The sequence below is a fragment of the Symphodus melops genome (assembly GCF_947650265.1).
Source record: "Symphodus melops genome assembly, chromosome: 1".
NCBI lineage: Eukaryota > Metazoa > Chordata > Actinopteri > Labriformes > Labridae > Symphodus > Symphodus melops.
Genome location: NC_136691.1, coordinates 16,929,980 through 16,942,137, shown reverse-complemented (window position 1 = coordinate 16,942,137; position 12,158 = coordinate 16,929,980). Strand labels below are relative to the sequence as shown.

The window sequence follows — 12,158 nt, the reverse complement described above, 5'->3', positions numbered from 1 at the left end:
ATGTTTTCAACACAGTGGCCAAGTTGGCTGCTTGCAACTTCAGTGACCTGGAGGACATACCATTACATGATGTTCAAGTCTTTATGAGAGGCTCTAGTATTTTGTTTTACATATCCAGTGTAAACTGTTACCACCTCACTCCTGTTAGATCAATGTTCCTATTCATAACCAAACAATAACATTGTTCTAACAATCCTTGAAAAGATCTGTCATAGGCCTAAAGGCAAAACAAAATCCTTAATCCCAGTGGCATTTTTAAAAAATTAGTTTACGTCATGTTATGGATGATGTTTATTTTTAGCTTCACAATTAGCTAAAACCAGTCCCTCTTCAGCGACAACTAAATTAGAAGCTGATATTTTAGTTTCATGTAGTTAAAACTCCTATACTGTTATCGCTCTGTGTTTCCCTTTCTTTTCTTCATGGCTTTCCTGTATTGCTTTGGCTGGGCAGCTGTGGCTCGGTTAGAAGAGTTTGTCATCTCTCAACTAGTAAGTCGGGGGTTTGACCCCCAGCTCCTGCAGCCACATGTCCGATGTGTCCTTAGGCAACACACTTAGCCCCAAGTTGCTCCTGCTGCTTTGTTAGGGGTGTATGAATGTGTAAGAATGTGATAAGTTACTTCGGTAGCTTTACATAGCCGCTGCCATCCGTGTGTGTATGGGTGTAAAGGGGTAGGTCTGACCTGTCAAAGTAGGCAGAAGACTAGAAAAGCACTTTACAAGTTCAAGTCCAATTACAAAGTTAATCTGGTTCATCTTCAATATCGAGAGATTGACATCCAGGTCAGCCCATTTTTCTTACATCTCCCTAAATACTTTGGCAAAAACCCTGTTCAGGGACCATCTTGCTGCCAGACAGCAACATAGTAAGAAGCGCTTTTTGGATGGCTGGGACTCACATTGGTTGGTCTGGGACTGCAGACCAGGGACTAATCAAGTTTACTTAATGATTAAAATGAAAAAGCATTTATTTGCCTTGATCAGCTGATGTCAGCTTTAATGTTTTTGAGTGTTTTCGTTGCTTTCATGAAGTCTCTGAAGGTTATGAAGATTACATGCAGTATTGGACAAGGATAAAAGTGCGTTTGTGCTGATGAAAAACTAAAAGCTGAAAAGCTGTGTTACATTGATATTAAAAATCCATCAAATCTGCATATGAGCAAAACAAATGTGGTTTTACATAAATGTAAATCTGTTTAACCCCCTTTGTAAACCCTGCAGGATAAGAAATCATATATTGGAAGCATTCTGTTAATAGGACAATTTGCCCAGATTTCCTCAAGAGAGGAGGACATTCCTCTTATGATTTAGTACAGAAACAATACGACAGTATATTTGCAATGCTGAGAATTTTATTTAGCCAGTTACACAAAGACAACACAGACACTGAAGAGCATACTTGCAGTGGAGAAATGGAGGAGAAAATCGGGCTCATCCTTCCTATCCTCTTTCTCCTGTAACTCTCCTATAGGGAAATGGTTTGCAAATGAACTTTTCAGTTAAAAACAAAGAAATAAGCAAATGTCATAGAGGAAACAACGTTTTAATGAAACAAAATGAATTGAAGGAGGGTGAAGATGTTGCTTACCCGCCTGGTCAGGAGGTCCATCAGGTGTGCCCGCTGTAAGAGATTAAACATTGATTGTTGATTGAAGTTCATTAGGTGCCAGATCAAACCCCCTCCCTCAAAATGACACCCATGTGTAGCAAGAAAAATTGTAACTTGTAAATGATCGTCAAACTGTCAATTTCCAGCTTATGTACTGTATGGAAATATACTAAAAAAGAAAAGCTGTGTAAAGAACTATTAACTAATTACTGTGTACCAAGAGTCTCTATAACAATTTTATGTTAAAAAGTTTGCTTTTAAAACCAACTTTAATTGTTGTAAGTTTCTATTCTCAAACACAATCCGATTACTAGAAAAGTCAAGCACAGATAAAACAATTGAAGGCAATTTTTCCCCACTGGTAACATGCTGAATTCCTTTGAGGAAAAACTGACACACATCTTAGTCAGTCTGTCGGCCATGACACCTCTCCCCCACCACACTGGTCAGATCATTCACAGCAACATAACATTCACATCCACCGGGCCTCCTCTGATCTCACCCGGGAAGGAGATAACACTTTCATATCAACACCCTGTCATCTCACAATGTGCCATCTCCCACTTTGAAGGTACAGTAGGATTGTTGCAGTTTCTTACATGTGAAACTCCAGCTTTTATCACTCCCTTTTTTGGGGGTGAAGAGGAGAGCAGGGGGATATGAAGGAAGCGATTTTGTTTTATCTTGGACCCACCGAAGTGGAAAGAAACAGCATGTTGACAGGCGTGTGAAAGGAGCACTGCTGGGTCAACAGGGGAACTTCAGACTGGTTTAGAAGTCTCTCATACAAAAAGCACAAGTAATGGGTTGGTAGGATACCTGCACATGCTGTTACAGTAAATTATTGTTCCTTCAGATTTAGCAACATAATGTAAAAGTTGTTGACGTGCCACCGAAGAGTCTTACGACAGCAGCCAGAGACATTCACTCCTTGTCCTGAATTACCAGCCAGCTGTAAACTACAAATCCCATCCCACAGCAGGAGGATCACTCCTCCCATTAGCCTTGGCATAGTGCCGACTACAAATGTGAGATCCGTGGTCGTCATGAGGCCCAGTTGGGACAGGACCCTCTGTCACTCACGGCGACACGTGTCATAAACTTATTGTCTCGCCATCAATCCGGGGACCTAACCACCTCGGCAGCAGATGGAAGCCCAGCAGGAAGACAGGGGGCCGTGCCCTGAGCCTGTGCCCCACACAGAGTGCACGCGGCGGGAGGAAGAAAGGGCCACAACTACAGGGGAGCCCCTTACCCTGGACTGGACCTCCTGTGGATACACCTCTGGATGAAGTCCTAATGTTGTCCATGATTAATTAGACACAAATTTAAGTATGCATTTGCTGCCCTGGTAAAAAAGGAGTGCTGCTTTTCCACTGAGTTTTGGACTTTCGAGATAACTATATTGAAGTTGCAAATCATAGTTGTATCCATATACAGGTTCTCTTCTGAGTCAACTGTAACTTTGCATCAAAATACAACAAATAGTAAATGAACTAAAACGACACGGAGCAAAAACATCTCTTCAAAGATTTTAGAGTGAAAATAATGATAAATGCAGTCTGCAAGGGATAAAGATGTCTTGCCTCCCCTAAATGGAGATATGTAATGATATTCATAAAGAGACCACCTACCATGGGCACATGAAAAACTGTTCCTAAGCAACAACATACAAGCTCTTACAAGCCTCATCTTGGGAAATTTTGACCGGATTGGGATGCAAACAACAGAAAACCTTTAACTAGGCCATGTTATGAGTCTGCTCCCTATGGCTAGTATCTGGGTGTCTCGTCTGGAACAAAACCCTCAACTAATGATACACATTTGGCATTTGAACAACAAAACAATAAAGAGAGAAGCAAGACCGTGATGTGTTGATGAAACACAGCTTGAGTTTTTTTTAGGACTATGTCTGTTTAAATATTTTGAATTATTACAAGTCATATCATAAATTAACCGTTTAATAGGGCCAGGCAGTGGTCAACCAAACTATGCACCTTCTGTTCTCCCTCTAGCACTCAGAAACCATTTCACATTATCACTGGATGGGAAAACTGATGGCTCAGGTGCATTAAAGAAGTCTGGTGCCCATTTCATGTAATTAATTGTTGAGAACTGGCCAAGAAGTGCATTGTGGGATTACCGAGTATCAGAAATGAAGCCAAAAAAAAGCCAAAAAAAAAAAAAAAAGTGGAAATCTCGTTAAAAATCATGTGACGCTATGAAACTCCTACAGAGGATGTTATTGTTACTTTGTGATGAATGACTGTGTGAAGCAGAGCCAGGTTCTGTACACTTTAATGCACCAGTTTTATCCAGTTTGTGTGTTTAATGGCGCTAGGTTGAGAGTGTTTTTTTTTTGCGGTACTCAAATCTTAAGCCCACTTGTTATTATCCTCTTCATCCAAAATTGTCCTAAAAACAATTATGGTAGATAACGAGTGATGTTTGTTTCTCCCTGTCCTTTATTACAATTAATCAAAGTTTGCGGATGACTTCAAAGCATTTCCACGAAAATGATCAAAAAACAAGAGGAAAAAAAACGTTGTTTTTTTTTAAACACAACATGACAGACTATTCTTACAAATGAATCATACATTCATTAATCAGCACCTCGTTATCTGAAGAGCAAATCAATGAATTAAGTGCAAGCGTGATACAATACTTGTTTTCTTCGTGTTAAAACCATTTATAGAGAGATAACTGAGAGTAAAGATGCTCTCTTAACTCTCATCTGAATCAGGGTTGCTGTCACAAACTGACTTGTCTGAACACAGCGTGTCTGAGGACTCATCCGTTTGCTTCAGCAGAAAGGCTTCACTGCCCTCTAGTGGTTTAAAATTAAAACAACGGCGTCGATTCAACAAACCATTCATTTTGTATGTGAGGATGTCTTTTATATGGGGCACAAGACATGAGAGTGAAGAATGTAAGCAGAAAGGAAACATGTTTCTCTGATGAGTCGTTGCTGTACCTGAGAAGTTTCAATTTGATGGAGTGTTTTGCAGCTACAATAGGTCTGGAGACGCTGGGAGGCTGGTCAGATAGCTCATCATCAGGGACCATCTGAGAAGGACAAATTGAAGCATCCTTTGTAAAACAGTGGACTCAATTCATTACATTACTGCATTACATGTTGAGAGGTTAAATTGAGTTTTCATAATAAACAGATCAACTGAGCAAGACAGTTTGACCTACCAGGTTAGGTTTGTGTTTCTTGCTTGGTGACTCAGGCTCAGAAGTGCAAGGTCTCTTGGTGCTTTGAGAAGGACCAGGGCTTGCCTCTACCTCATGTGCACTAAAAGCCTCTTTGTGCACAACACCTGGAGAGGAGTCAGGACAGGTACTTTGGGATTGCTCATCGACTTTTAACTTCTTAGATGAAGTGTTTGGTTGAGGACAAAAAGGTCTCTTCGTGCTCCGTGGTACCACGGAGGGTTGTACACATGTGCTGCTTGTCATAGAAACCGATTCCTGCAGCAAACAAGAACAAATGTCAGCTTGTGTTTTTATGAGAGGGACATGTTCACGGAGTTAGTTTTGATTCACATCTCACCACATGATCTTGGCATGTTACATTTCTACAGTAATACTCTTGTTGGCTTTTTGGATAGATCAGAGTAGTTTAGGAAAAAAAGAGCAAGGGACTCAAGGAAACAGCTAATCTGAACTTTGTGAAAAGATAAACAAGATAATGAAGATAATCAATTACACTGTTGGAATCCACTTTAAACAAAAGGTGTTAAAGGTTATCAGGATACCAGAATAATATTTGGTCAGTCAATTACCTCCTTATGTCATGTCCCACATTGAGATTGCCGTACATTCAGTGGGGGCTTCAGGAAGTGTTTTCTCTCAGTCAATAAATAGCGAAACAAATCATCCCACAAAAAAAAAAAAAAATTGATGACAGAATGAAAGATTTGACATCTCAGATTTCTTCGAAAAGTTGTTGACGGTTATGATTGAAGACAAACATAACTAAGCATTAGGACTTGGAGCAGAAAAACATAGTTAAAGTCTGTCTAAAGATCCTTTTTTTTTTTTTTTTAAATCAATGCTTAAACATATTGTGTGAAAATGTTGCATCGGGATTGTAACATGTTAGCATGCCAGACTAATCCTTGTTTGGGAAATGTAACTTCCTGGAGGTGTGTACAGTTCCTTATTTTGTGCAGATTCTATAGGAAGTGAAGTGCTCGGCCACACATTTTTAGGTCTTTTACATATGTAGTTTTCATACTGATCAAAAAGACAAAAGGATACCCTGATGACTAAAGCTGTATGTTTATGTATGGCTATAATAACATCAGCTCTGGCTATTTAATTTGCATCTTGTCACAGAGAATAAGTGTATCACTTCAAAAGGTAAACACATTATTTAAAACCACGTGTAATAATAAACAAATCACAGATTGGCATACCTTGTCAGCTTTAGTTTTCTTTGCTGACATCAGAGGTTGAGGGGAGTCTTTTCCTGTCTTGGCCGTTTGGTATGTGCTGCAAGGTGCTGCAGTAGAAATCTGTCGTGTCACTGCGGACTTGGCTTTATTGAGAACTCTTTTGTTCTCATCTGGTAGCTTCCAGCTTTGGTTTTCCCTCAGTATGTATTTGCCTGATATGGTCACCCCCTTTTCAGACATCTCACAGCTCTCTGCCAGGCTGTAGACTGCAGCGACACAAGGTCAGTGTTTATTTACAACATCGATGCTTGTTTTCTAACTGAATTTGAAAATAAAATAAACATACCACGAGTTTTGAAGGACTCGAGCTCAGCTCTTAGATCTACTTTTTTGTATAAATACTCGTCCATATCAAAGACAAGTCCAATCAGCCAACATGTGGTGCTTCTGAAACAGATAAAAATAGACCAATGAGCTGACAGGTAAAACACCAATAAACACCTTACCTTTCGATTACCATGATGACCGTCAATACATTTTACTGCAGTCTCATAGTTGATGTGCAGCATATGAGTAAAAATAGTGAAAGGCTTACATGTAACATTATCAAATTTTGGCTTAAATACCATTTCCCAAAGAAGCCTCAGGCCAATATTAAATATATCCATAAAATGATTTATCCTTACTGTCCATCTCTATTTTGGGTTCCAGGGTACGACTGCAGGTTAACGTGGGCCAGAGAAACAAGCTCATTCCTCTCCAGACTTCCCACCAGGTGTCTGATTTTAGACTCAAACAGGCCGACCCTGATGAAGTGAACAAAACGTCATGTTCAGAAAGACAAAAGCAGCACAGGAGCTGGAAATAAAATATTAAAACTGTTTTCTCCCTCAAAGAGACTACCACAGGCATGAATAAGAAGTGCTCTCGCCCAAAGATGTGAGATCGTCTACAGAAATGTCTACATTTGCTCCAGTTTCCCTCTCTGTGTACTCACCATTCTAGATGCTGCTCCTTTGTAGCTGAAGTTAGTTCCAGCAGAACGTAATGCCTTGAAAAATAAAAAGAACAATGGTTGCAGACGGCACAAGGCTTGGACTTATTTTATTCATTTTACTTAGTTTTACTGATTATTGAAGGAATGTATGATAAATTATCCAAGCAGGCACACTGCAGCCAAGTACGTGACTTCACAGAGCTTGACACTTGTCTTCATTATTCCCTTACAAATTTAAAAGACTAAACCTTGCTGACCTATGCTGTTCGTGGCTCAAGTGAATCTGTTTTTGTTTGTATCTCAACATTTAAAAAAGCACCATTAGAAGCTGTAAAGAGTGCCGACTAAGTGAAACATCTTCCTCATGCTTGTAACTACATCATTAATCATCATTAATACTATAAAACATATACTGCCTGTTCTGATCCTATGGAGAGCTAACAAGTTGTATTCTGTTTAAAAAAAAAACAGCTGATAAACAGTCTCAGTACAAAAGAGATCCAAACAGGTTTATTTGAACACGACAATGTAATAATTACAGATGCTACAACAAGGTCCGGAACAACAAGTTTAAGTCAGACAGAACATATTTAAACCACTGATTTGAACGTGCAAAAATACATTTCATACATCAGTGAAGGTGAGCGGTTAGAGTTTTGTACAAACATAGGACTGGAGTTTAATAAAACCCAACAACATCATAGATCAACAAAGATACAAGAAGTCCATACTGCATTAAAACTGTTTGACGATAAAAGTACAAATTCAAGGCAGCCACAAAATAAACCATTACATCAATAGTAATGGCACAAAAATAAAAGATTGCTATTGCACATGAATTACACAACGAACCTTCAAAAACACCTGTAAGGCACACAACATTTTCAGTAATCGTTGACAAAACGGTATCAGGACCATTATGTAATTGTGTTTTCACCCCAGTTTAGAGAAAACAAAATAGCATCATATCTACTGCTTAAACAATATCATTTGTAGCAGATATGAATTTCCTGGAGGTATATGTAAGCATAATCTAATCAATTAACATTTACAATTAAGGCTAGAAAGTCCATATTTTAGAAAACAGCACATATTATTTAAAGTATTTCACATATTTACTGTAATATCACATTTTCCATATTGGACTAAATAATACATACTTGTACTGCTCCAAAAAGTCTGAAGTTTCAAACAGTTTGGACCAGTTTTCTTTCTTCTGATGGATCTCTTCAGTGATCATGTGTCCTGTGAATAATGAAGGGACACTTTTTTTAAGCCTGTGTACGTGTTTTTCAAGGTTCTAGAAGCATTTAAGAAGTTAGGAGTTTTACATGGTTTGGCATCTTAATCAAAAATAAGAACAGATCTGGGAACGTTGTGATATGAAAGAGTGTTTTTGCCTGAGAGAAAAAAAGAAAACGGGGGAGAAAATCATCCATACCTCTCTTTATCTCCTCCTTTATGACAGTTAAGGTGGAGCGAGTCACGTTGCAGGTGGAGTTCTGCTGTGGGTATGCTGGGGTGATGACGGGCATCAGGTGGGAGCGGTCAGCTCGATTCACCTGGAAATGCAATACAAAGACAATAGTTTTAGCTCACCTGTTGTCTTTGTGTAAATTTGACCAAAGACTTATTGACATCCTGAGGACTTACTCTCGGATTCCACACAGGATGCTCAAAGCCCTGATTCTCGATTCTCTTCAGCATAATCGGGATTGGCCACTCCCTGACAGAGAGGACAACATTCTCACATCATCTGATTCTCCTCTGCATTTTTAGCCAAAGATTCACACGCAGATCTGCCAGTGTAACACCCAACCTCACTCTACAGAGTGTTCTTTAGTACATGTGTGTGTTTTCTCTTAAAGGGGACACCAGGAATGGGATGACTTACCACATATTGTAGACCTTAAAAAATTTGGTCACCAGGGTGGATGCTGAAACATTAGGATAGACCTGGCTAATTCTAGCCACCAGTATGGCCCATGAGACACCTCCAAGGAAGCCAAGCATGTTGGAGTAAATGTTACGCCCTGAGGAGTGACAAGAGGAGCAAAATAAAGGTTGAAGATCTACAGTTCACCATGTTTCCTTACTCTAAATAAAGGGCTGCTCTGATTTGTTTAACCCACTGTCAACTTTGTCACGACTGCATCCTACTACTTTGCTTCTCCAGAAGAGGTGTTCAGTTTGGGGTAAATTAATACAAATATGACATACGTAATGTAAGACATTAAACAAGTTACATCCATAGGTTGGTCTGACAAAGCCCGCTTACATATATAAATATGTTTTATAGAAAAGACATATAGACACATGATGGAACTCTAACATTGTATGAGATGAATCTAACAAAAACACTTGTGGTGAACTTCAGCTTTAAGGATATAAAGCTAATTAAGTCTGTGCATTGTTTGTTCTTCTTGTAGAAAAGCAATTAGGCTGTAATGCATATATACTGTAGACAAAACAAACTGAAACACAGGCAATTATATACATAAAAAGTGATAAAGGCTGTCTCCCCACCGTCACTTTTCTCCATTTTAAACAACTAACTCCATCACAAGGAAAAACACTGAGACTGAAGGTCTTATTTTGTTCCACAGACAGTTGAGTACTTCAATGAATTAGTGAACTCAGTTGTGTGAATGTTATCAGTAAAAAAACAACCCATGGATATGTGCATAAACGGTATTGACCAACCTCTTGTTAAAGACCAAAACGTCAGCGTCAGTATTTGCTGACCTGTGAATTGAAATGAACGGCAGCTGCTCTTTCTTTTGCCACAGCTTTTAAAGAAAATATGACTGAAGAACTCTTTTTTTTCTTTCTTTTTTTAAATAATCATCAGTATCAAACTTTGGACAACATTTAACTAAATGTATGGTTCTAGATAGTAAATGGATTTTAGATAAGATCCATGTCAAAAAGTCTTTGTAATAATGTACGTCACCACATAGGATATTGCTTGTAATTGTTGCTCATTTGGCCTTCAAGTGAATTACCCGTGTACAATTGGAATCTCAACTAAATGAGTACGTAAAACTTACGTTTGGCCCACAGCTTTATGGCTCTCAAAGCCAGCCGGAAAGTAAAAACATTTGGCACATTTCTAAGGATCTCCTCTGTAACTCTGTAGCCTAACAAACAAGAAGAAAAAGTATCATAGTTAGCCACAGCAAAAATGGTTAACCACAAATTGATAAATGGTTTTATATTGGGTGTGGTGCATCTCGGTTTTTATCTAATACTTACCATTGAGACTCCTGACACAATGTGTATCGATGCCCTTCACAAACTTGTCATTGAGGAGGTCTAAAGTTTGAGGGACGTTGCTCTGTGCCACCCGTGCATAGACTAAGTCCATCTAAGAGATAATAGAAATACAAAAACATTCAAACAAATGATTTAACTAACAAAACTTTAACTAAGGCATACTGCAAAATGTGATGTGCACGTGATTTCTTTTACCTCAATCCCCTCGTAACAAAGTTTGATGACTGGGACAAATGCCTTTTCAACAGCCTAAAGCGAACAACAATACTGTCAGTAAATTGTTGCATAAATAAGGATCTGCCTTGTGACTTGCATGCACATAATTATTTATATGGTATACCCGTAGGTCTTTGACCTCCTTCTCAGCCTTCAGCTTCTCGTAGAAAGAAGTGAAGAATTGCTCTCTCTCCAGAAATCCAGGACCCACACAGAGGGCGTCAATATCGGCATCTGGCTCAAATGAATTCAAAGTCTTTGTTAAAATTGAAATAATATGTAGAACTACTTTCCCCATATAGTAAAATGTTACTATTCCTAGTATGCTCTGAGAAACTGTTACATACTGTACCTTTTGAGTGAACTCCCAGATGATAGGAGCCAAATGGAAAAATCTTCCCTCCAACCTTTGCTGTTACCACTTCTGGTACGTTCTAAAATCCCCCAAAAAGTAGTTAAAATTTTGTGATACATTGTTTTTAGAAACATAATTTGCGCTACTTTTTAAACAACAAAATAGGTATTAAAATAAAAGGATGTCTTACCATACTTTCACACATTTCCGTTAGCCAACTCCTAAAGAGGGACTCCAGTTTCTTCAGAACTTTCTCTCTGTAATTAAAACATAAAGAGACTTTTTGAACATGGGCAATAGTCATATTTTTAAACAAAGCATGCTGTTGTTGTTTTTTTAGCTTATAGTTGTCCAAATGAATTATTTAATATTTTTCCATTTTTTGCTTCACAGTAACTCAGATAAGTGGCTAAAAAATCTGAGGATCCTAGTCCCAGAAGATGTGTTTTTTTACGATATGAAAAATGTCATGCAATGCGTGTCAAACCTGTGCTGAAGCTCCAAATCATCCTCAAATATACCACAAGATTTCAGCACATCCACCATTTTTTTGGTCTGGACCAAGTCAGCCTCTTCAGGCAGAGCCTCACTAATTGGAGGAGTTATCCCATACCAGTTGGACATGTCTGGTATTGGTGACAGAGTTTGACTCTGTTTCTTCTCGGTTTTACTGAAGAGGGACATTTGCATGTTAGTGCACAAGTCATGCAACAGTCATTACACACACACAAAAAAAACGTAGCTGTACTTAGAAACCTCTACAAAAACCTTGACTGACAGATTATAGAAGATTCGGAGTTGATTGTACTGGTCTAGCTTTAATGTTTGAAAAGTAAGAAAAACACGACATAGTACTTACAAAGACATTGTAGCGAAACAGGTAAATTAAGTGTTTGGGGGTTTTTTTGCTTTTTTTGTTGACTCAGAAATGACTTCTTGTCTTCTCAGTGGGCCAGTGCAAAGTGAGCTGAGTCCAGCAAACAAGCTCTTTTGTGAACTCTGGTCCGTTTGTGGAACGAGCGTCCTCACGTTATAACGTCATAATGTTGAACAGAATGGAGTATGGAGTATGACGACATAGCAGGCGGGTGTGTGTGTGTGTGTGTGTGTGTGTGTGTGTGTCGATGAGGTCGATGTCACGTCACCCCAACCTTACGTCTTACGCTAGGTTTAATAGAATTGTTAACGATGTCTTTTTTTCCCCAAATGTAAATATTATGGTTTCTATTTTTTTATTTAGAGCCTACCAGTAGCCTATTCAAGGTTGTACGTTAACTACCCCCCAAATATATCCGAAATA

The 12,158-nt window shown here is 38.8% G+C and overlaps 1 protein-coding gene across 3 annotated transcripts; it reads right to left on the bottom strand.

Annotated features, from left to right (window-relative positions):
- Nucleotides 1-1,334: 1,334 nt before the first annotated feature.
- Nucleotides 1,335-11,879, bottom strand: LOC306831404 (poly(A) polymerase type 3-like). Of its 3 annotated transcripts, XM_079355498.1 has the most exons (20): nucleotides 11,718-11,879; nucleotides 11,346-11,528; nucleotides 11,049-11,115; nucleotides 10,856-10,937; nucleotides 10,628-10,737; nucleotides 10,483-10,536; nucleotides 10,267-10,378; nucleotides 10,062-10,151; nucleotides 8,906-9,044; nucleotides 8,665-8,737; nucleotides 8,453-8,573; nucleotides 8,172-8,256; nucleotides 7,012-7,065; nucleotides 6,701-6,820; nucleotides 6,361-6,461; nucleotides 6,036-6,280; nucleotides 4,810-5,085; nucleotides 4,586-4,677; nucleotides 1,591-1,623; nucleotides 1,335-1,456 (listed from the first exon to the last, which is right to left on the bottom strand). In XM_079355498.1, the coding sequence occupies exons 1-19, from the start codon at nucleotides 11,723-11,725 to the stop codon at nucleotides 1,611-1,613; spliced, it is 2,025 nt and encodes a 674-aa protein (XP_079211624.1). In that variant the 5' UTR covers nucleotides 11,726-11,879; the 3' UTR covers nucleotides 1,335-1,456; nucleotides 1,591-1,610. The 3 variants fall into 3 exon arrangements, with proteins under 3 accessions (XP_079211624.1, XP_079211623.1, XP_079211622.1); XM_079355497.1 differs by lacking the exon at nucleotides 11,718-11,879 and having other exon boundaries at nucleotides 1,335-1,493; nucleotides 11,346-11,508; XM_079355496.1 differs by lacking the exon at nucleotides 11,718-11,879 and having other exon boundaries at nucleotides 1,335-1,467; nucleotides 11,346-11,508.
- Between the last annotated feature and the right edge of the window lie 279 nt (nucleotides 11,880-12,158).

Bases quoted from the DNA above. Each gene is read 5' to 3' on its own strand.
- LOC306831404 (XM_079355498.1), bottom strand. The intron at 10,152-10,266 runs GTAAGTATTAGA...CTTGTTTGTTAG, and splicing joins TTGTGTCAGGAGTCTCAATG to GCTACAGAGTTACAGAGGAG. The intron at 6,462-6,700 runs GTAAGGATAAAT...TATCTGTTTCAG, and splicing joins ACCCAAAATAGAGATGGACA to AAGCACCACATGTTGGCTGA.